Below are 21,141 nucleotides of genomic sequence, written 5' to 3' on the forward strand. Positions count from 1 at the left end.
ATCCAGAGGAAAAATGTGGAATAGGTTCAATAAACATTGGCTAAAGAAAAAAAAAAAACAGCCAACAGGATGTGTGCCAGAATTTCATTTATTCTTAAAGGTGAGTTTTTCAGCTCCCAGGCAAAAAAGACTTTAACGGAGATGTGTAGGAGTCAGCAAACAGCTGGTGGTTTGAACGCGCTCTCTCCCTGAGCTGAGAACCCTTAACACGCGGTACGTTTCCAGCAGAGCCTCTCGGAACAGTGCTGGAGGCCTCGGAGAACCACTCATACAGGAATAAAGTGTGAAAAATGTCACCACGTGAGCCTCACACAAAGTGACCGATAATCCACTTTTCTTCAGCTTCCTCAGGTAATTGAGTAGGACAAAGATGGATAATATGGACCTCGGTGACCACCAGGGAATGAACCAGTTTTCTTAGGTAGATACATTTCATCAAGCCTCTTTAGCACTGGTGGAACACTTCTGAAGACAAAGTATGGTGTCAACAGAAAAATGTATTGACTGATTTCTAGATTCAGAGGTACAAAGAATATTCCATGCGTGCCAACACACAGGGACAGACAAAAGCCCAGGGAACTTTGGAAATGGGAAGGAAGAAAATAATAAAACTGGCTGACTCCTTCAAGTAACTCTAATTAATGAGGAAAAAGTTCTTATGACATTCAAAAAAAGCATTCACTTACTTTCTTTCGGTTTTGTTGCCTTCCTAAACAAAGTATCATCATACAAGAGACAAAACCTGCATGCTGCACGGCAGACATCCCAGACTCCTTGTTTACGTGCAACTTTGGCCAAATCTGCCCAAAGTAGAATTCTAACAAAGAAAAACCATAAAAACCAAAAAAATTACTTTATAAGCAGGATTATCTTCCACACTTCAGGATACACTAAGAAAATCATGTCAATAATAATGGTCATCAAAACTGAAATTTTAAACCTAATAAAAATTAATAAATTGAAGGCTGCCTATCAGTAGCAAAGATAACACTATTACTTTAAATTAAAAAAACAATCCTCTCAGCATATCGAGACTGGTACAAAATTTTTGCTTAGGATAGTAACTATACGGAAATTCCAAAATGTGTGTGACATCCCTTATCATCTATCTTATAAAATAAACTAAGTAGTTCAAAACTCATGTTGAGAATTGCAAAATAAGTCTTGAAAACAAGTTTTGATTTAGAATTTTTTAGAAAATAGTTTGAACTTCATCACAGGAATTTTTAGTGCAGCAAAAAAAAAAAAAGGGAAACACCTTTTAAATAAAGAATGATAAAATTATACATAGTAAAATCAAAACCTGTGATTTTTCTACAGATCAATATTTCTGACTCTCAGAAAGGACTACTCAATTTCTTTATCAAACAACTTGTAGCATGTGATGTGGTACAAGGACCTAAAAAGACATTTTGGCGAAGTTTCAATTGTACATCAAGTTATTCGGTCTTCCAGCCTTAATCCACTTGTTCTCCTGTGTGTTCAGCTCATCCTGACAGAACAGGCGAGTTACTGACCAGCAGTGGTGAAGAACACAACGATGCACAGCACGGGAACCTCACAACACACTGAGATGCTTTGCCAGGTCTGACTGACGAATTCAGCCTCTTAGAAGGTATCATAAAATAACAGCTGCAGTGAGAAACCTTCCCATTAGAGACTCCTACACAAGACGAAAAAGATGCTTCTTGTCCATAGTAATTACCTCTCTCTGTCATTTTCTTTCAAGTGTTTCAAATATTCATCAACTCTCTCCACGCTGTTCATATGATGCTGTGCTTTTGCACAGAGGTAGCTTACTTGGGTCCTACTGTCACCTGAGAAAACTTTGCAAAGAAAAAAATAATTTAAGGCAATGTTTAAGTATTAGAGATTAAAAACGCCAACACAAAAAAATGATGCAAAGGAGGAACAAACTGCCCCTCCAAGATAGAAAATTACCCCAGTGGTACAGATATATCAAAAAGAGATTATTTTTTGCAGTGCAGTGACACAGAGGAGATGCTTTGCATTAGAATACAAGTAACTTGATTGTGACTCGGAAATCTGATGAGTTCGTACATTCACTTGAACCCAAGCAATGGTCCCTGACAGAATGCAGACCAAGTTTTAATTTGATCCTCAAAAAAATTGCCAAATAATAGCAAGAAATACATATAAATTCTGTCTGGCTTTAAAAAAAAATATATATATATACAAGCAGGTTCACTTCTATTCACTCACAATAAAAAGAGGAAGGCATAATGTCCTACCATTCTTGTTACAAATCTTTTGTAATGCATTATCCAGCATATGATAAGGCTGCGCTACCTAAAGGTACACAGAGATTGCTCAGGGTAATACATAATGACAGTAATATCATCTAAGGCTGTGCGGTAAATAATTGTATTGTTCTTTGGATCTATGGGTACAACTCTCACTAAATTAGGCCAGCACATGCACCAAGATGCACAGTTATTTATGTGACTTAAAAGAAACAAAATAACCCTACAATCTGATGTCCTGTCCTATGTATAATGAAACAGTTGCATATATATTTTCTTCCTCCTTCAATAACGGTGTTTAAGTTTGTTGTAATGCGTCATGGAAAAAGCAAAACACTCACTCTTTGGAGCCTCAGGAAGAACTGAAATATCTCGAAACCATTTCACAAAAACTTGGATCAAACAGATAGGAAGTATTGTAATAATTGTAATATTGTGATAATCTCACTCATTTTAATGGTTCATCTTCGAAAGTTAATGTGTAGTGAGGTTTATTCTGAGGAATTTTGGATATAATTTTACAGTTATCACCTCAAAATTGAAGAGCAAGTAGAAACACACGCACACTTTTACTTCTCTTCACTGCACGAATACAGTGTATTTTATCAGTTTAAGTCATGCATGAAAATTTTTTCCAACAAAACCATTTTCACATACTGAAATGTCCTGCACGAAGTGGGACTGTATTCTGTAAATAACCCTCTGACGTGTGTGCCACTGGCTGACCAAGTTTGGAATGAGAACGTGCGAGGTGAGCACTGTGCCCTGGCTGCAGAGGGACCCGCGCGTCCCCCGGGGCAGGACGGGCTGCGGGGGAAGCTGCGGCGCCCCCTCCTGCAGCACCACCGCTGAAGGGTCAGCAAGTTCAATTAGTCACACACTTGCTTCACTGACAAGATAAAACAGTTCAAGCACTCTGGAAAATCTGTTCCTGTCCGCTCTTCTTCAACAACCAGCTGTACAGTCCCAAACCGAAGCTGCTTGTGGCGTAAGGAACATGCCTATTTACAATCCATGTTTTAGGAAGTAAATGTAGAATTCATGCCTGTATCTCTGTGCAAAACTCGGTCTCTCAAAAGCAAGACTTCAGAATAGAAAGACAATTACAATACGGAACAAATACCCAATGTTGTATGTAATTAACACAGAATATTATGGGGTGAAAACTTCTGAGAATACCGCTTAAAACTGACCTTGAGTTTGAGACATTCAGGAGTTGATTCAGATGAATTCAGAGGAGAAAACAATAATATTTGCTCTTCCAGTATCACAATACAAATCTTAGAGCTCTAATGAAATCGACAGCTTTGCCACAGAACTGAGCAGAACTGTCACTTGCCCTGTATTGCAACGTTCATCTGTCCTGCAACGTTCTCCACATGTTGCCCCTACACACCACATCCAACCTTTAAGCCTGTGCAAAGCAGCCAAAGTCAAGCACAGTACCTTTTAGTCATACATATGTACATTACCTTTAGCTTCGTTTTCACTGTCAAGGACTATTTTAAATGAATCAGGAGCTAGTGCAAGACCTGCATTTATCAGAAGGGCCCTCTTTTTCCTCACATTATCCTCCCTTTTTCCCCTTTTAGCCTATGGAAAGAAAAGAACTGTTATAAGGTTTGTTTTTATTATACTCGTATTTATCTATCTTATTTACTAAACATAACGGAATGCAGATCATAGAACTTGGTACTACCAAAAAAATACCTTTAGGAGTTGTGGATCTTCATATATCTTACACACCATTCTGCAGTACTGTTGTTACTGAAAGTGACTATAGAACTCTGGTTGATCTTGACGTGAATACATCAAAGGTAACTGAATACAAAGTACTGTTCATGCTCCTCATAGATCTTAACAGTATATTCCTCAGTATATCACCTGTCATTATGTTATACTCTCTTAAATGAAGAACAGTATTTATTTAGAAACCAACAATAACATATCTGTTGTGCAATAACTAGGAATTGCTACAAAATATAAAATAATCCTAGTCAACTCAGAATTAGCCAAAGTCAGAGGAGGTGTAAGTGCTTTTTTGAAAGCAACATTTAAACAGAGTAAGCTTGCACGGAAAAGCATCCAAACTAGACAAAAAAGCTTCACTTTTCTTTGTCTTACTAATAGACATAAACTCACCAGCGGCTTTCCAGAACTGATTTTAGGTTCCGTGAACAGATCTTGATTTCTGTGAATATCCCAAAATGGTGTGTAGCTGAAATTTCTTTTGGCCAGCTAACAGTCAGTTGCCAATATGATTTTTGTTCAGGTGCTGAGGCACCATAACAGAATTAGATGCAGTAACTCTTGACAATGACTACACTGTGAATTTAGATTGTATTATTTAGCGTCACTTGTGTGATGTAATACTGATTTATATCTCAAAGCCAGCTGGGATGTTGAGCTATTTGGCTACCGCTGCCCTCATTAATTAAAACATTGTTCCATGCAATGAAATCTTAACTGTTTACAGTAATGAACGGGCTTCTACTTTTATTATACAAATAACTTCCCCTCCTCCGGAAACAAGCTTTGAATATAACTGGAAAAAATCCTCTATCACAACCTTCAGAGTGGGAAGCGGCAGGACCATGACACAGAGAATTTGGAGTTTTTCAAGGCTACCAGCGCAGGTTTGTGCTAGGAAGCTGCTGCAGGCTCTGCTGACGTGCAGTTCTGCTGAGCAGCTGCGTTTCCTCTGCCAGAGCTCCACAGCAAACCTGTTTCAGCTACTGACCTTATTCTGTGTGATTACCTGTTCAATCATCAATGCTGCCCGATCCTCTAGACGCTCAGGCGACTTATACAGCATAGTGCATAACTGAAGACGTTTCAAAGAAAACCTTAAATATTCTTCATACTGCCCACCGTTGTTTAGATGTAAAGCTTTTTGCAAATGTTCCACAGCAGCCTCTATTCTGTCCCCATCCTCTTCAATACGAGCTATTTCCATATGAACTTGGCAACGCAACAAAACCAACACGCTGAGGAATATGAATTTAAACGTAAACGGTTAAAATGAGGCAAACTAAAATTAGACCTAAAAATTACCGCAAAGTGAAACTCAATAACTAAAAGCTACTCCAGTATGAAAATATATTCCCTTTTTAACTTACTTGTCTCTCATTTTCACTACCATGCCTTTTTAAATGAAATTACTTAGAAAATGTAACTGCATTTTGCTTCCATTAACCCTGCATGAGAAAATACAGCCATGAGGAAGCACCACATCTTGTAAACTAACTCATCTTTGTGTATTAGCAGAATTCTTTTCCAGTACCACACTCAGGAATGCAAACCAAGTGAGCAGATTTTCAAAAGTATTTATCAACTCCCCGAGAGAGCACAATGTCCTGGATAATGGCCACTTTTGCTAAAAGTTCGTGAGGTTTAAGTAGAAGCGAATTCTTCTAACACGGAACCCGGCTGTCCCGGCTCACCAGGCGAACACGCTCGCACACCCGCGGCAGTGGCGGCTGCCCCGGTACTGCTGACAGTGTCCCAGCCCCTGGGACCCTCTGCCCCAGTATCTCTGCCCCCCCGTGCACCCACGGGCTCAGTGCACAATGGCGCAGCCCCAGGGACCCCTGCTCCCCACCAGCACCTCCCCAGGGGCCGCTCACGGCAGCTCGGAGCTCTACATGCTGCTGTAGGTTATTTCCCGGAAGAAAAACAAGAAATCAGATAAATGAAAGCCATGTTATGAAAAATCGAACAGAAGGCAGGTTTTCACTGCTATCAAATGCCACATGTCCATATTAGAGCCAACCTGAGCAAGGATCGCCCTTTACTGCCGACCACAGCAGTTACAATTAATACTACAATCAAAACAAAAATGAAGACAGGCAAATTAATAAGGACAAGTGACTTCACTCAAACTCCAGCAATGAACCACTTCAGAGCTGAGGGTGAGTCTACTGCATTGTTCAGAATATATGGAGAACAAAAACCAAAAACCCTAATCCCAAAAACCTAACCTGCAACCTTCTCCAAAAAAATTGTCATTACTGACATTTAGTATAAATATCCAAGTTGCCTATGCCAATATTGTGCTCTTTATATGCAAAGCATAAGAAATGCTTGAATAACAGTACAGAAATACAATATAGCAGTTTTACCCATGTGTATATCTGCATCTTCAGGCTCCTGTTTCCTCTCCATGCAACTAAATAATTACATTTTAAAAACACTGAAAATACATTCTCACCTTCCTCTGTAATACTTTTAGCAGAAACCACCAACTCTCCCGTTCAAATGACAGATTATGTCTGCTGTAACCAGCTCTACTATAAAAGTTATGATATTTGTTCTTAGTAGCCAGCCTACGTATAGGTCCAAACTTAACTAAGTACCACAAACTCAGGTTTACTTGTTCCACTCAAATTAGTGAGAAAGGTGAATCTATTTAGGTGCTCAAGGCTAAGTACCGTGTAACAGCAAAGAGAAGAATAAGTCTAAAATAATTATACATTTTCTTAATACAATAGGTTTTTCAATTAAAAAGAAGTATCACTGAAGATACAAAAACAGTACCTTGCAAGAAGTGTCTTATTTGATATGTAATACAGAAGCCACGATGGTTTTCTAAAATAATTTTTAAATTGTATGTTTTTAACGAATAGAAGTCATATTAACACAATAATTTAAACCCCATTCCAACACATTTATTCATACTGCAGCTTTGGAATCTTCTCACATAATTTTGATTAACTATAGTATTTTCAGTTCCTAACAAATTTCAGTAATTGCTACAGGCCATTAAACAGAGTAAGATTTTGCCTGAAAAGAACATATATTTACATGATTAACGATGAAATGTAAGCAATATGCAGATGTTCACTTATTACAAGCTAGTAGAAAATTTTCAAAAACATTCAACATCATAGAGCTTGAGCTTTCAAAGGAGTCTGATGCTCAGCCATTAGACCTTTCAAAGTAACAAATACAAAAGCACAGAGCATGGAAAATGACCTGTCCATCTCCTCGAGGACACCAGCAACCGACAGCAGCGGGTTCCGCAGACGCTGCCGCAGCCCGCGCTGCAGCACGGGCAGGCACAGGTTCCACTGGCTCGAACAGACCACCTGGAGCACGTCGGGATCTCCCAAGCGAACCGCATGTTTCAACGTTAACTCAAGTCTCTTTATCAATTCCAGCTGAGTCTACACAAATGAAACATTAATTAGCATATATTGCTAATGAATACATGAATACAACTTCTTACACGTTCCTCCAAATTTTAATCTTAGGTCTCTATGCAATAGAAAGCAATCCCTCAGCCAGCAAGCTTCAGAAGTTTGGGTTTTTTTAAAAAAATAATTTATTTAATAAAAACTTCTATTTTTTTAATAGGCAGTGATAACTAAGTAGTATTTCTTTCAGGTGCTCCATGCTGCTACTGTACATTTCAGGCAGTAGTCTGTCAGCTGTTCCCCTTTCTTGTGATAAACGGAAATTGATAACTGTGAAATATTTGCGAATTCAGAAGGGTTGGATTTTTTTTTTTAATACTAAGCTACAAATGCAGTGTAGGAGAGGAAAAAAAAAAAGAAAATTAATGGGATTTACCATACTGTCAAACTCAGTTCCTATTAAATCTAAAAGCAAATCCTTACCTACAATACAGACACTAATTATCCAGTTCTTTTTAGAGGTTATTTGATTAAAATAACTAACTAACTAAATAAATAAAATTTTAAAACATCAAACCAAAAAACTCTCCAACTGTATAGACTGTGGTAGGTACATTCAGAAATACCTAGGTATCTAAAAATCCCATTTTTTATTTAAGCAGTAATATTAGTGTTTTATACTATGAAGAATTAATTATTTATTTTTTCAAAAGGTGAATGAAATTTCTGAATCCTAAAATAAGAGCAGTCATAGACAGGACTAAGTTTATGCACTAACACTATTGATTTCCATGAAGTATGTTCATACTTTCTATTTTAGGAACCTTAATTGTCCCAACAGCTGTTCTAAATTGCTCATGGCAGGCATCCATCTAATCCCATTGATAATACTGACAACTTAGGCTTCTACTTTTGATGGTCTCTACTATAACCAAGTCAACTGACTATAGAAATATGAGAAGATCCTCCCCAGTGTGACAATTTATCAGGAATAATCTGCATTTCTCTGACACAAAAATTTGTATGAGATTGCCCATAACACACAATAGCTGAGTTGGACTTGACGATCCCTATGGCTCCCTTCCAACCCCAGATATTCTATGAAAACACGTCCCATAACTGTAAAACATGAAACCAGGAGTGTTGCCTCTGCACGCCTCAATGCCACCACCTTCACCCTTGGAAAGTAATATATTACAAACCGCTACAGTGAGAGAGAAAACTTAAAGGAGGAATATACAACTGTTCTTTATTATCCCGTTTTCTTCTTGGCAGCCCAATTAGAAAGAATATAAAGTTTAAAATAATTTCTCATCAGTATAACATAATAAAGACACACAAGCCTAACACAATTTTCCTCATTTAACAAATTAAAACTTTTACTTTTCTCTCAAATTTAATGTTAAAGAACATACCTCAACAATTCCTTTGGTGTAAGTAATTATTTTAGTGCCAATTTTTTTTGCTTCATATTCACATTCCAGGCATTCTATTTCAAGAAGTTTCCCTTGCTCCTATGAAGTATTAATATACAAAATGCTAATTTTAATAATGAAAAAGGAACACAAGGAAGATTAAACCCATGTAATTACACTAATACAGCATTGTACTTTCTTGCTAAAAATCCCACTATATGAGCTAATTAACTGAAACAATAAAGAGGGAGTAGAATTTGTTGTTGAATGGATGTCACTTCTTACTAAATCAAAGCTGCAAAATAACTTTACCAGGACTTTTACAGTCATTCATTGCCAGACTTTGCAACAAGAAAGCCAAGGTACACTTGATTTTTCCTACGCTGTAATTTGATTTCAGTTCTAGTAGATTCTTGCTCACTAATGTTATTAAAAAGGTACATGATTGGAATAAATAAGTGCTAGTCAAGAGAGAAAGGATTCATCTTGATGGGTAATGAAACTTTTAAGTGAAAGAAGAGGTTAGATTTTTAACAGCTCAGGAAAGATCTGGGTATTAAATCATACAAATCCTACGTATGGATCACCTAAGGTACTTTGTATTGGGTTTCATGTGGGGCAGTAGGGAAAGCCAGACAGCATCACCATCCATCACTCGTTATGAACTATTGCCAAATCACTCCGCATGACCTGTTAATTTAACATCCCCACAAGTGGAAAACAGATGAGATACTGAAAAAGCCAGATGAATGCAGAAAACTGCCACTATCAGGTAATGACAAATACATAGAGAGATGGAATTGGTGTTATGGCTGAGAAATCTGTCTGTATTTGGCAAAGCCAAGGCACTGGAACCTGGCATGGATTTCTGTCCTTCGCTGTGGTCACTGTGGAATGAGGCCAGGCGATCTGGGGATGGGCACCGGGACACCCCGTGCTGCCCGGGAGCGGGCACCGGGACACCCCGTGCTGCCCGGGATGGTCACCGGGACACCCCGAGATGCCCGGGAGCGGGCACCGGGACACCCCGTGCTGCCCGGGAGCGGTCACCGGGACACCCCGAGCTGCCCGGGGATGGGCACCGGGACAGCCCGAGCTGCCCAGGAGCGGTCACCGGGACACCCCGAGCTGCCCGGGGATGGGCACCGGGACAGCCCGAGCTGCCCGGGAGCGGTCACCGGGACACCCCGTGCTGCCCGGGAGCGGTCACCGGGACACCCCGTGCTGCCCGGGAGCTGCCCGGGGACGGTCACCGGGACACCCCGAGCTGCCCGGGAGCTGCCCGGGGATGGTCACCGGGACACCCCGAGCTGCCCGGGAGCTGCCCGGGGATGGTCACCGGGACACCCCGAGCTGCCCGGGGATGGTCACCGGGACACCCCGAGCTGCCCGGGAGTGGGCCCGGATGCTATGGGGGATCCTGGCGATTCCGCCTGTGCAAACACTGACTCCCTGTGAGCCTTTGATCTGGTGCATTTAAACACATCTTCCAGGGGAATGCTATGTAAGATTTTAGACTTGCAGGAAATTTTCAGAAAAAACAGGCCTGAAGCAGTCACCTGGAATAAAAATATTTCAGTGAGGATAAGTAAAATTTACTTCACAAGTAACCCAAAGTAGGATCGCTATAACAGAAATTTGGAAATATGTTTTGGAATTTGTTTGGCAGTATTTGCCACTAATATTTCCTTACGCGCATGTTTCCAATAACTAAAAACTTACTCATGGGTATCGCAACACAACCAGGCACTTTTTTGTACATTTTTGTATCTGAAAACATACTGATTTTCTGAATACAGTGACAAACAGCTGTTTCTCGGTGGGTGTACTCATTTGGCTGAGGTAGAGTTAGTTTCCTTCATAGCAGCTTGTGTGGGCTACGTTTTAGATTTGTTTTGGAACACAGGGATGTTGTGGCCAATCAGCCCCTGCCCAGCGCCAAGGGCTGTTCTGCTGCTCACCCAGCAGCGGGCTGGGGTGCACGGGGAACTGGGGGACACGGCCAGGACAGGTGACCCCACCAACCACGACATCTCGTTCAGTAATAAAATGGAGAGAAGGTTGCGAGGGGGCTGCTGCTTGGGAACCGGCTGGGCTTCGGCTGGTTTGTGGTGAGCAACCGTTTTCACTTGATTCCCTTGTCTTTGCTTGGGTTTTATTCTTCTGTTATCTTTTTTTTCTCTTATTTTCCTGTTATTATTATTTCTTTTAAATCATCAAACTGTTTTTATCTCAGTCCACTACTTTTCTCACTGTTACCCTTCTGATTCTCTCCCCATCCCGCTGAGGGGGGTGCTGAGTGAGTGGCTGTGTGGTGCTTAGTTGCTGGCTGGGGCTAAACCACAACAACAGGGAAGGAACAGAAAAAACAAACCTCAGAGCAAGCTGGATGTGGGAATCAAAAAGGGCATACACAGTGAAAGATCAGTTATTAAGGAGACTACACAAAATTTCAATCTAAGAACATCCCTACAGTAACATTATACTAAAAATACTACAGAAGTGTAAAAATTATGTTACTAAATAACAGATCAAATAATAGTTTGCTGGGAAATGAATCATTCCTACTAAAGGACTCTGGGCAATGTATAGGAATGAACACTATCAGAAAAGATCCACACTAAGGAAAGGATCAGGGAGTGCAGTTTGCAGCACAACATCTCTAAATTTCTCGCTCCAATGAGAGAACGGTACTGCTTAAGTCCTACTTTCCAGAAAAGGTAACAACTTGGGCGTTTCTGTTTGGTTTTAGTTTGGTTTTTTGCAAGATTTTGACCTCCTTCTACCATCAGTCCCCTAGTAATGCTCCAGACAAATGCTCTGGTTTTTCTTCATCAAAATTTGAAGGCATATGCTGTTCTGCAAGGATGATATTGTATACATAAAGACCAAAGTTCATGTACGTAACATTAATTGCTTTTAGAGCTTACATCTTAGTGACCAGTCACAATCTCAATGGGTAAACTGCTTAAATCTTCAAAACTGAACAGGCAGCATTTAACTTCCCATGAAACTGTTCCACAAGTAACATTTAAAACACATGGGCAAAAATTTACAGTTAACATGTATTTGCCAAAACTAACCATTTTGTTAGTTACCCTCTTCTACCTGCACCCCACCTCCTGACCTTACACCTCTTTAGTTTAGGAATAGATCACTTATCCAAGTAGTTATTTACATTAATGAATATGTAAACAATACAGAGATGGACAGAAAACCCAGAACTATTAGTATTAGTTTTAAAGTATAATCACAAGGGGGTGGGGCGTTTGTAAAAAAATAAAAGCAGAAATCAACTGTAATTAATATTAATACTTACAGTAATCCCGGTTCTCTTCAAATCAAGTACACAATCATATGCAAGCTTAATGCAGTTAACTTTCAGAGAGAAACGAGCAAATTCCAGAATCAAAGGAATCCTTCAAAAATAGAAAAACATCACTTCAGAGAATCTGATATTGCTCTTTTATGGAATTAGAAAAACACTATATGAAAGAAAATTTGTGCAATATATCTGAAAACTATGAAGTCACCTGAATATTAGAGGATGTGATTATACTATAATAGCAATGCTCAGTTAACAAGGAAAAAAGAAAAATATTAAAGTTGGCTACATGAAAAATACAAAAGTTTATCTGCTTATGGAAAATAATTAGTATACTTCTACTGTAGTCTCACACAAACTGTTCCTGAATAAAAAATACAGAATGAAATGTATGCAGCACAAAGATGGTGAAATAGCAAACAAATATTGCAAGTAATTATGTAAATACAATGCAGCCAACTGGCACACAAAACACTCAAATCCGCTGGTCAGTTATTTAGGGACTAAGAACCCAGAACACACACACAGTAGGAGACTGTGTTCCACATGTTTGAATCTCCAGAAATAACCCAACGAGCACAGCACACTGTCTGGGATAGAAGTACTGAGATACCTGAATGTCATCAAAGACGACTGACCTTAATGAGTAGAAATGTAGTATTACTTCCGTATGTAACAGCCGTGATATAACTACTGGAACAGACAGTTCAGTGTAGTCTGCATTTCAAAATTATGCTGAAGAACTGGGAAGAGCCCCAAGAAAAGCTAAAAATGAACTGAAGTCTGAAAAGCACTTGTCAATTCTAAAGCCTTTTAAAATCTCCTGTTATCAACAAGAAAGGCTTATGGAAAGATTCAATCATGTTATACAAACAAATATATGTAAGAAGATACTTAATCTTGGGGTCTTTATTAAAGCCTGATAGGACCTTTGTCTTTTTTTTTTTAAGATGACCTAAGTGTTAACGCAACACAAACTATTATAACTGAGTTCTCTCTCTTCAGTGTCAACAGGAATTTGTCAGACTTCAGTGGAAACAGCATTAGCTTCAGCATCAACTGTCATGGGGATACGACAAGTAAAACTCACTTCATGCTGAGAACAGCTGCTGGAGGCACATCGTATTGTTTCAAAAGCACATATACAGAATTCAGATCTGCGGTGGCATCACTTGGAAACTCATCTGTGTCCCACTGCCTGCAATACATTAAGAACGGATCATAATTTTTCACAAGAAGTATTATTACATTAACAATTTGAAATAATTCTCCTAACTCTAGAATGGATGGCTCGTAGTCCAATGGTATCAGCAGGATACTTTGACTTTGAAATATCAAAGAAAAAAATTAAAAAACAAGTCAACAAAACCTAATTCAGTATGCCAAGTGAGTTACTCCGAGACAGATATGAAGCACAAGGAACATGCCAGCATAAGAATTAATATTTCGGACAGTAAATCTTATTCCGGAAGTAAAGAACAATAGTATGCAAAACTCCTTTCCTATAATGTCAACATAATATAATTCATTGTTACTAAGAAGAGAATTAATACTTTTAAAATGGGGAGGTGTTAAGACATTGAAAAAAAATAAATAAGATTTTGTTATGAAGTCCAATTTTCACAGTTGTTTCATGCCTTTAAGAAGTTTAAAAAGCATTATGCTTCTCATCCTTGTGATTCATGCATCATATTTCAGGTGTGATTTCCTCACTTCATCTTTACTCTCTTACACATGACTGGTGTACTGAACTGCAACCTGTTGGATACAAAATGTCTTTCAACCTCTTAAATTCTTTCAGCTGTGAATACCCCTACAACACACTATTCCCTACATTACCAAGGAACTATGTCCCATTTTAGCTGAGGCTGTTCTCCAGACGGGCCTGACAGTTACTGCCCAAACTGTCATTATAGTTTCTCTTTAAAGAAACTAATCTTTGCAGTTGATTTTTCTACTTGCATATGGGACACCAGAACCTGACTCCACCCCTGTAATAGCAAGCGTCAAAGTACAAGTGGAAGGATACATTTTAATACTCACAATTTTAACATCTGCATTTTATAAATAACTGCAAGATGGATGGAATTTTGTATTTCTTTCTCTACCTGGGAAATATCCATTAGTTCATGATATACCTACAAAATAATTTAATTATTAATTGACTAAATAAGCAAACATAGGACAGACATTCAACAGGGCTCAAAATGAAGCAGGGATGTTGACTGAAGGCTTTTTCATGGACTTTAAGGGCAGTGAGACCACTATGATCATTGATATTGTTCTGCGTAGATACCACAAAGATCACCTGGTAGAGCTATACTAATACTAATCTTCGCATAGCGAGGATCAGAAGTATTAGCAGAAATCTAAATGTGGAACTAACAGCTGAGTTAGAATTCTGATTAATGCATTTTTAATATCCTTTGATAACACTCATTCTGAAATTATCCCGTCCAGCTAGGAGAAATGAGCCCTATTTAAATGTATCTGTAACTATAAATTGCAAAGAGCAAGAAATGTTAAGAAGAAATGACAATAACCTGTAGTTACTTCAGTTTAACTGTAGAGTTACACATTAAACATGTGCACATCATTTCTTCTGCACTGGCTGCCCATTGCAATCAGCACTGATGACTTCAGCTGTACTGGAACAGTAAGTTTTGCAGGACTGAAGTGCCCTGTTACCAAAGCACTCGATGGTGGGGATCACACTTCTGCAGTCCTGCTGAGACATGCAGCCCAAGTTCAGTTTTAGAACTACTTTATTCTTCTGTTTAAGGCCACTGTCAAATAGCTTTGCTCAACAGTGCCTCTGAAAAATACAAAAGTCATTTTGACCTTGCCTAAATGTTATCACTTCATTAATACTGCACCTCTGGAAGGCTGTATATTGGTTCTCTTAATTCAAATGTTAGAGAACGTTATATTACAAACATATGTTCTCGAAATGCAGTGATTGGGAGTGGACAGAAAAGGACAATAGACAGTGTAGCAGAAAGAAAGCAAATATGACTGCAGGCAACTTCCAAGTTTTATTTGCCTATTTCTGCTTTTGCCACATTTGTCTTCACTCTCGTTTCTCAAATTAAGGGCATGCAAGAAACGTGAACTACTGTCATATGCTCTGATTTCCAGAACTATTTATAGGGTTCAAGTTGGGTTAAGTATTTATCAGCATAAGAAAAGTCAACAGATGCTAAATATAACCTGCCTTATGCTATCGAGGGCAAGTTGTACCCACTACCCCTTCTGTGTTAATAGTAATTATATATTAGGTTGTATTAAAATAACGTGGGGCTGTAGGGAGCTCTTTAGCTTATAGTATCAAAAATGTACAAACTGGTAACAAATCTCTGCATATTTACTGTATTGTTTGGGAGCTCAAAATTTAAACGGAGACAACATATTTAACAACTATAACTATCATCTTATGAAATGTAGAGAAACCTCCTGTCTTACTGAGAGTTTAAAATATTTTACAATGTTACCATTAGAGAAAATAGTTGAGGGTATTTATCTGGAACATTTTCCTTAATAAAGATAGCTGCCGTAGATGAAAACTCTTTTGCTTCTTTCAGTTTTGAAGCATCGAGGAAGCACTCAAGTAAATTTCTGCAGATCAAATAAATATTTGTATTAAATACTTATTAATGCTTTCTAAAATAATTCTTATTGATATTTTTTCAAGAGACTCTTTATATTCAAGGTACCGCTCCCAAATTGGCTGTTTCTTTCTCTTCAGGGATCAGATGACAGAAGAGATCTTCGTTTATCTGTTTAAAGGGTATGTTTCTTCGCCTGAAGAAAGTATTTTTTAAAGAAAAGAGGAGCCTGTCTTTCTCCTCCCTTAAAAGCACTGCACATAAACAACGACTCAAATACTACTTCCAAAATTGTGATACTTCAGATCAGACCTAGGGCCTCTGCCACTAAAATTTCAACCTCAAAGTAAACATTAAACTGAAGCACCTTTTATGTTTAGCGTACATTTCTATATCTTTAAAAAGTTATGAATTAAGCTTTCCACAATAAACATATCTACAATGTTACCAATGAAACATACATTATTAAAGACAACCTCAGGTGGTAGCCACATGTACAAAAGACTACCGAAGGGCCATATGGAAAAACACAAACTTACATCATGAGCTCTGCTCTCCATTCGTTGTCTTGCTCTTCAGTTTGGTTTAACGCGTTAACAATCTGACAAAGGCTAGGAATTAGACAATAGCGGAATCCAGGCTGAAGATATGGCCTCACAAGTTGCCAGTAAAGAACCGAGGCATTATATATCAAAAAATAGTATCTGAAAAACAAGAATCAAGAGTTTAGTTATTTCACGGACTTAGGTAAACATAAAAGTACAGAGTATTTGAAAACACTTCTAAGAATCAGGAACTGGTACTTTTTCTAAGTGTTTAGATAAGCACCAATCCTGAGAACTGAGAACACAAGTGCAGCTCAAGAAGAATACAATAACTCTTGCAACTATGCTCTGCCCAGTAACTAACCACTTAAAATGAGCTAACGTGGTGCTCTCCTTCTACTGAGCATAAATATAAAAGCAGAAGAAACGCTCTGAGGTACCTACCAGCCTCAAACAGGCTCCGTCCCACCTACTGAAGGCTGCACTATTCTTACATGGTGAAGCACGCACAGCAGCTACACAAGTGCAGTGACAAAATGGAAGGAAAATCCACAAAAGTAAAAAACAAACCCAAACAACACAACTCCAGACTACCTAGTGAAAATGTGAGACAAACAACTACGAAAACCTAACTCGGTAACATTTCCTGGGATTTTAGGAGGTAGGGCCTACCTTTGATCATGGACAGCAAAATCTATTGCCTTCATAAAAAACAGTACGAACTTCTCAAACTCTTCCTAGAACAGAACAAAAACATTGTAAATGCAATTTGAATATGGCTTTTATAAATCAGTGCATTATTTTCCTATTTCAATATTTTCACATCTCAGAATTTTTATTTTCAGATCAACCTCAAATAAAACATGCTGTGTTTTCCTGATTTCAAATTTAAACCTTTATTTTTTGTTTCTTTCATTTCTGCCAAACTTTAATTATCAGGCCTGAAAATTTCCAAAATGCCACAGCTGTGTATTTTTTAAGCTTTCAGCAAAGAAAGCTCAGAAATGTCCAAGAGCAAAGCCAGGGGAAAAAAAAAAAAGGTTTGTCCCATTCAAAAACTTGAAGTATTATTTTCTTCAGAAAAGCTCCAACAAGCATTTGTCAACTGCATGCTGTGTCAGGCATGCCGTTGTTCCCATTAAGCAGCGGGGAGCAGCTTTGCAGAGGAGCCGAGCAGGACCCGGCCCGGCCGCGCTGCAGAGCAGCCCCCGCGCCCTGCGCTGCCCCAGCAGCGGGGCCGGCGGGGGGATGCGGCCCCTCAGCACTGGTGAGCCCACGCCGGGACGGCCGTGCCCCCGGTGCCACGGACACCCACGCTGTGGAGAGAGTCCAACGAGGGGCCGCCAAGATGATGGAGGGACGGGAGCATCTCTCGTATGAGGAGGGGATCCCACCAGCATGTACAAACACCTGAAGGGACGGTGTGAAGAAGATGGACGGGATCATTAAAAGGGATTTTTGAAAGCCTAAGATGCAGTGGAAATGGCAAAGCAGATGGGCAGGAAGAGGATGACACTAGTCATCACTAGTCTCACTATAGTGAGACAGAATAGCTAAAAGCTCCGAGAGAGCTGGGACTGACCTACGGGACTCTGGGACTGGCACAGGAGAGCAATGAGTGGGAACTGCCCAGATACAGAGAAAACCAGGATCAAGAGTCTGAGAGGTGGTAGATACTAAAGTAGAAAAGTTGCACTTGGACCTTAAGAACACAAGCACCTTAATCAGCTAATAAGGATTCCTTAGATGGAAACCAAAGTGAAGACACATTTATCTTTTCTAAGTTAATGATGGTTACCAGTCACACAGCATGAGATGTTGTGCCACTCCTATTTTCATACATGGTTTACAAACACATCAGTGAAAAAACTTTACAACTGATACAAAGTGTGTCTGAAAAGCGCATTACAACACACAACACAAGGGAACCAAGTTAGAGCTGCACATACTGGGATGGTTCTTAACTTCTAAGGCATTATCAAAAGTCAAGAAGAAAACAGGAAAAATTGGCTGAGATTTAGAAAACATCACAGAAGAATCAGTTTAATTTAGAAACATAAAAGGCTACTGAGCATTAGAAAATACTTTCCATATGTCTACAGAATTTAGAGGGACCACTGATCAGTTGCTCTGCACATATACTCAGAGAAGGCAGTGAAAGTAGAAATAACATAATAGGGAAAGGATTTTAAAGTTAATTCAAACACATTATTCAAAGAAACTACAGCAACATCTGTCAGGGAAATTTGTGAACACAAACAACAAACATCTGTTAAGGGCATTTTAAGGGGTCAGATCTCACTGACGAATTGTGAAGGTGACTGACCACAGTACGAGCACAAGCGAAATGCTGACAACAGAAAATGATCTCACTCCATTTCAAATTCAGCAGCAGGTGAAAACTGCTCATCAGGTACGGACATGGCATCACCGACTAGTAACACACGCAAGTTTTCAGAAGCAGAGTGTCCTGCTGAGTTGCTCCCAGGAAGCATCACCTCTCATTTCAAAAAGCCACCTCCGAAGTGCCACCTGGAGAGGTCACGGCTCGAGGGAGCACAGGGGCGCAGGACTGACCTGCGCCGCCTCCCCGAGGCCCCTCGGGCTCCATTCCCACAACGCTGTGAAACGCTCAGTGTGATCCTGAACAAAACTAGGAACTGTTTGAGCAGGTACACTTAAATTCGATCTGAAAGTATCACATGGATGTAAAAAGTGAAAAGGTTGACTTTAAAACAATCAACCGTCTGAAAAATTCTGCAAGCATCCTTTTTTTTCCTCCTCAAAGTGTTTGCAACTTAGACTAACTCAGCTGGTAAGTGCTGTTTACTCCCAAACTACCCATCGAGATATTTCCCTTGGATCTTTCCCACAATCCTGATTAACCTTGTGTATTTTAAATGGCTGAAAGCAGAACATTAAAACCCAGGAAGAAATACTCTTTAAAATTTCTCACCAAATTATCTGTAGAGAGTGGAGTGTGCAACTGGCCTTGGCACAAATATGCTCTGCCAAGAAACTGGTTCACGGGAAATCTTCCTTTAAAATACATCTGTAGACAGTCACTGCTCATTTCCAGATATCCCAGCTAAGACAAAGAAAAGCATTTTAATATTTAAAAACCGCAACAAATAATTTAGAATTGTTAGTTTTTAAAAAGACATGCCTACTCAAAGTGTAACATCTAACTGCATACCAGTATGCAAAAAATATTCCATAAAGCTGCATATCAGATCTGGTACAAACCCATTAAGATTTATTAAAATTTAAAGCAAGATTTTTTCTATACGTTTGTAATGACAAAATGGGTCCTTTGTTTTTAAAGGTTCCTTAGTCACTCAGTCATATAACTCCTTATAGTACATAAAAAAATGTTTCACTTTTTAATGTCAGTTAACAGAATTTTTACCATAAAGGCAAAATTCTTAGAGATCTTTTTTAAAAGGACAGATATTAGCCTGCAGGATTTTGTATGGATGTCAGTGCTGCACCTCAGTTTTCAGACAACAGATAGAATTTGAGGAGCTTACAGCTTGTGGGGGAAAAAATGTTTCATTAGAAACCCCATCTGCTTGAAATCCAATCACTTGCACGCATGGACTGCAAATTGAAAAATACTTCAAAATTAAGAACCTCTACCACATTTTATAGAAGTCAGCTCAATTAGCAACAATCTCTCATCATTAAAATGTCATCTTTTCTTCTTTTGCCCAGTAGGGACTGTTCACAAACTCGCTATCTTCGGTCATAACCAAATTGCTAATGTTAGTTCTCCATAACAAGAACAAACAGGCGTGGCAAACTATTTCATATTACTATGGTATACCTTGAATGTTTTGGTCTAATTACAAACTTCACACACCACGGTTTGATAACTGGTTATAAAGAAGTGATAATTTAGAGGCCGGGTTTTAACTGAAAATGCACGTTTAAACAATTGCTCTCCAAAAGCAGAACAGCGTAATATTTTTCACAGGTACTTCTGGGAATATTTTTAAGTAGTAACTTTAACAACTGTAAATACAATATATCCTATAAATGTTTTTATTAAATAAACTCCCTAAATTACAAACCTCCAATGCTTGTTCAGCACATAAAACATATAAGTCGGTGCTGAAATTATCTGATGAGTCCAGCGCAGATTTTCCTCGACTGGCTGATTTGATCAACTCATAAGCATCTTTCAAAGCCTGAACATCTGAAATAAAAAATGAATAAAGCATGTAACAGGGAATTTATGCTTCAAGCTGGACTGACAGACATGGTTACGTTATTTCAAATCAACTATATGGCGTCCCGTTTCTCCTCCAATGCTGTTTAAAGTCGGCCACAGCTCCAAGATGCAGCACTAACAACTGTCTTGCCGTTTACAGTCACCGATGTCAAGAGAACTACGCGAAGGCCTGATTCACGACTCCCTGACTCGACAGGACTCCCTGTTCACACAGACATTCGAGATTTGATCCTTAACGCCTTTACATGAAGTAAACTTGACTGGAAGAAAACCGATTAAGAGCGCTGTGGCAGTTATTTCTCGTAGTTAAGCAGCAATTAAAAGCACTCGGAACAATAATACGTTTTCTATCTATTTAGAAACACGGCCGGTTAAGATCAAGCCGTTTCCGTGTTTAAAGTGTGAATTTATCCGCCCATTTTTCCAGACCGGCAGACCTCACCTCGGCGGCCGCGGGCGGCGCGGAGCCGCTCCCGGACCGACCCGTCCATGGCCGCCTCCCCGCGGCCTCCCCGGGACGCGCGGCAGCTCCGCGGAACCGGCGCCGCGCTCTGGGGAGCCGCTTTGCGACGGCACCTTCCGACGGCCGCCCCGAGCGACCCCGGCAACGGGCTGCGC

The 21,141-nt window shown here is 39.4% G+C and overlaps 1 protein-coding gene across 1 annotated transcript in view; it reads right to left on the bottom strand.

The window, feature by feature from the left end:
- Positions 1 to 21,014, bottom strand: part of CFAP46 (cilia and flagella associated protein 46) — a 70,195-nt gene extending 49,181 nt beyond the window's left edge. Inside the window, 15 exon segments of the mRNA XM_065638943.1 lie at positions 687 to 817; positions 1,706 to 1,826; positions 3,737 to 3,857; positions 5,023 to 5,251; positions 7,239 to 7,429; positions 8,815 to 8,913; positions 12,134 to 12,233; positions 13,230 to 13,337; positions 14,183 to 14,277; positions 15,631 to 15,754; positions 16,284 to 16,448; positions 16,962 to 17,026; positions 19,246 to 19,377; positions 20,363 to 20,487; positions 20,966 to 21,014. Of these exon segments, the coding sequence (XP_065495015.1) occupies positions 687 to 817; positions 1,706 to 1,826; positions 3,737 to 3,857; positions 5,023 to 5,251; positions 7,239 to 7,429; positions 8,815 to 8,913; positions 12,134 to 12,233; positions 13,230 to 13,337; positions 14,183 to 14,277; positions 15,631 to 15,754; positions 16,284 to 16,448; positions 16,962 to 17,026; positions 19,246 to 19,377; positions 20,363 to 20,487; positions 20,966 to 21,014 (1,855 nt within the window).
- Positions 21,015 to 21,141: the final 127 nt, after the last annotated feature.

The sequence above is a fragment of the Caloenas nicobarica genome, chromosome 7 (genome assembly GCF_036013445.1).
Source record: "Caloenas nicobarica isolate bCalNic1 chromosome 7, bCalNic1.hap1, whole genome shotgun sequence".
Classification (NCBI taxonomy): Eukaryota; Metazoa; Chordata; class Aves; order Columbiformes; family Columbidae; genus Caloenas; species Caloenas nicobarica.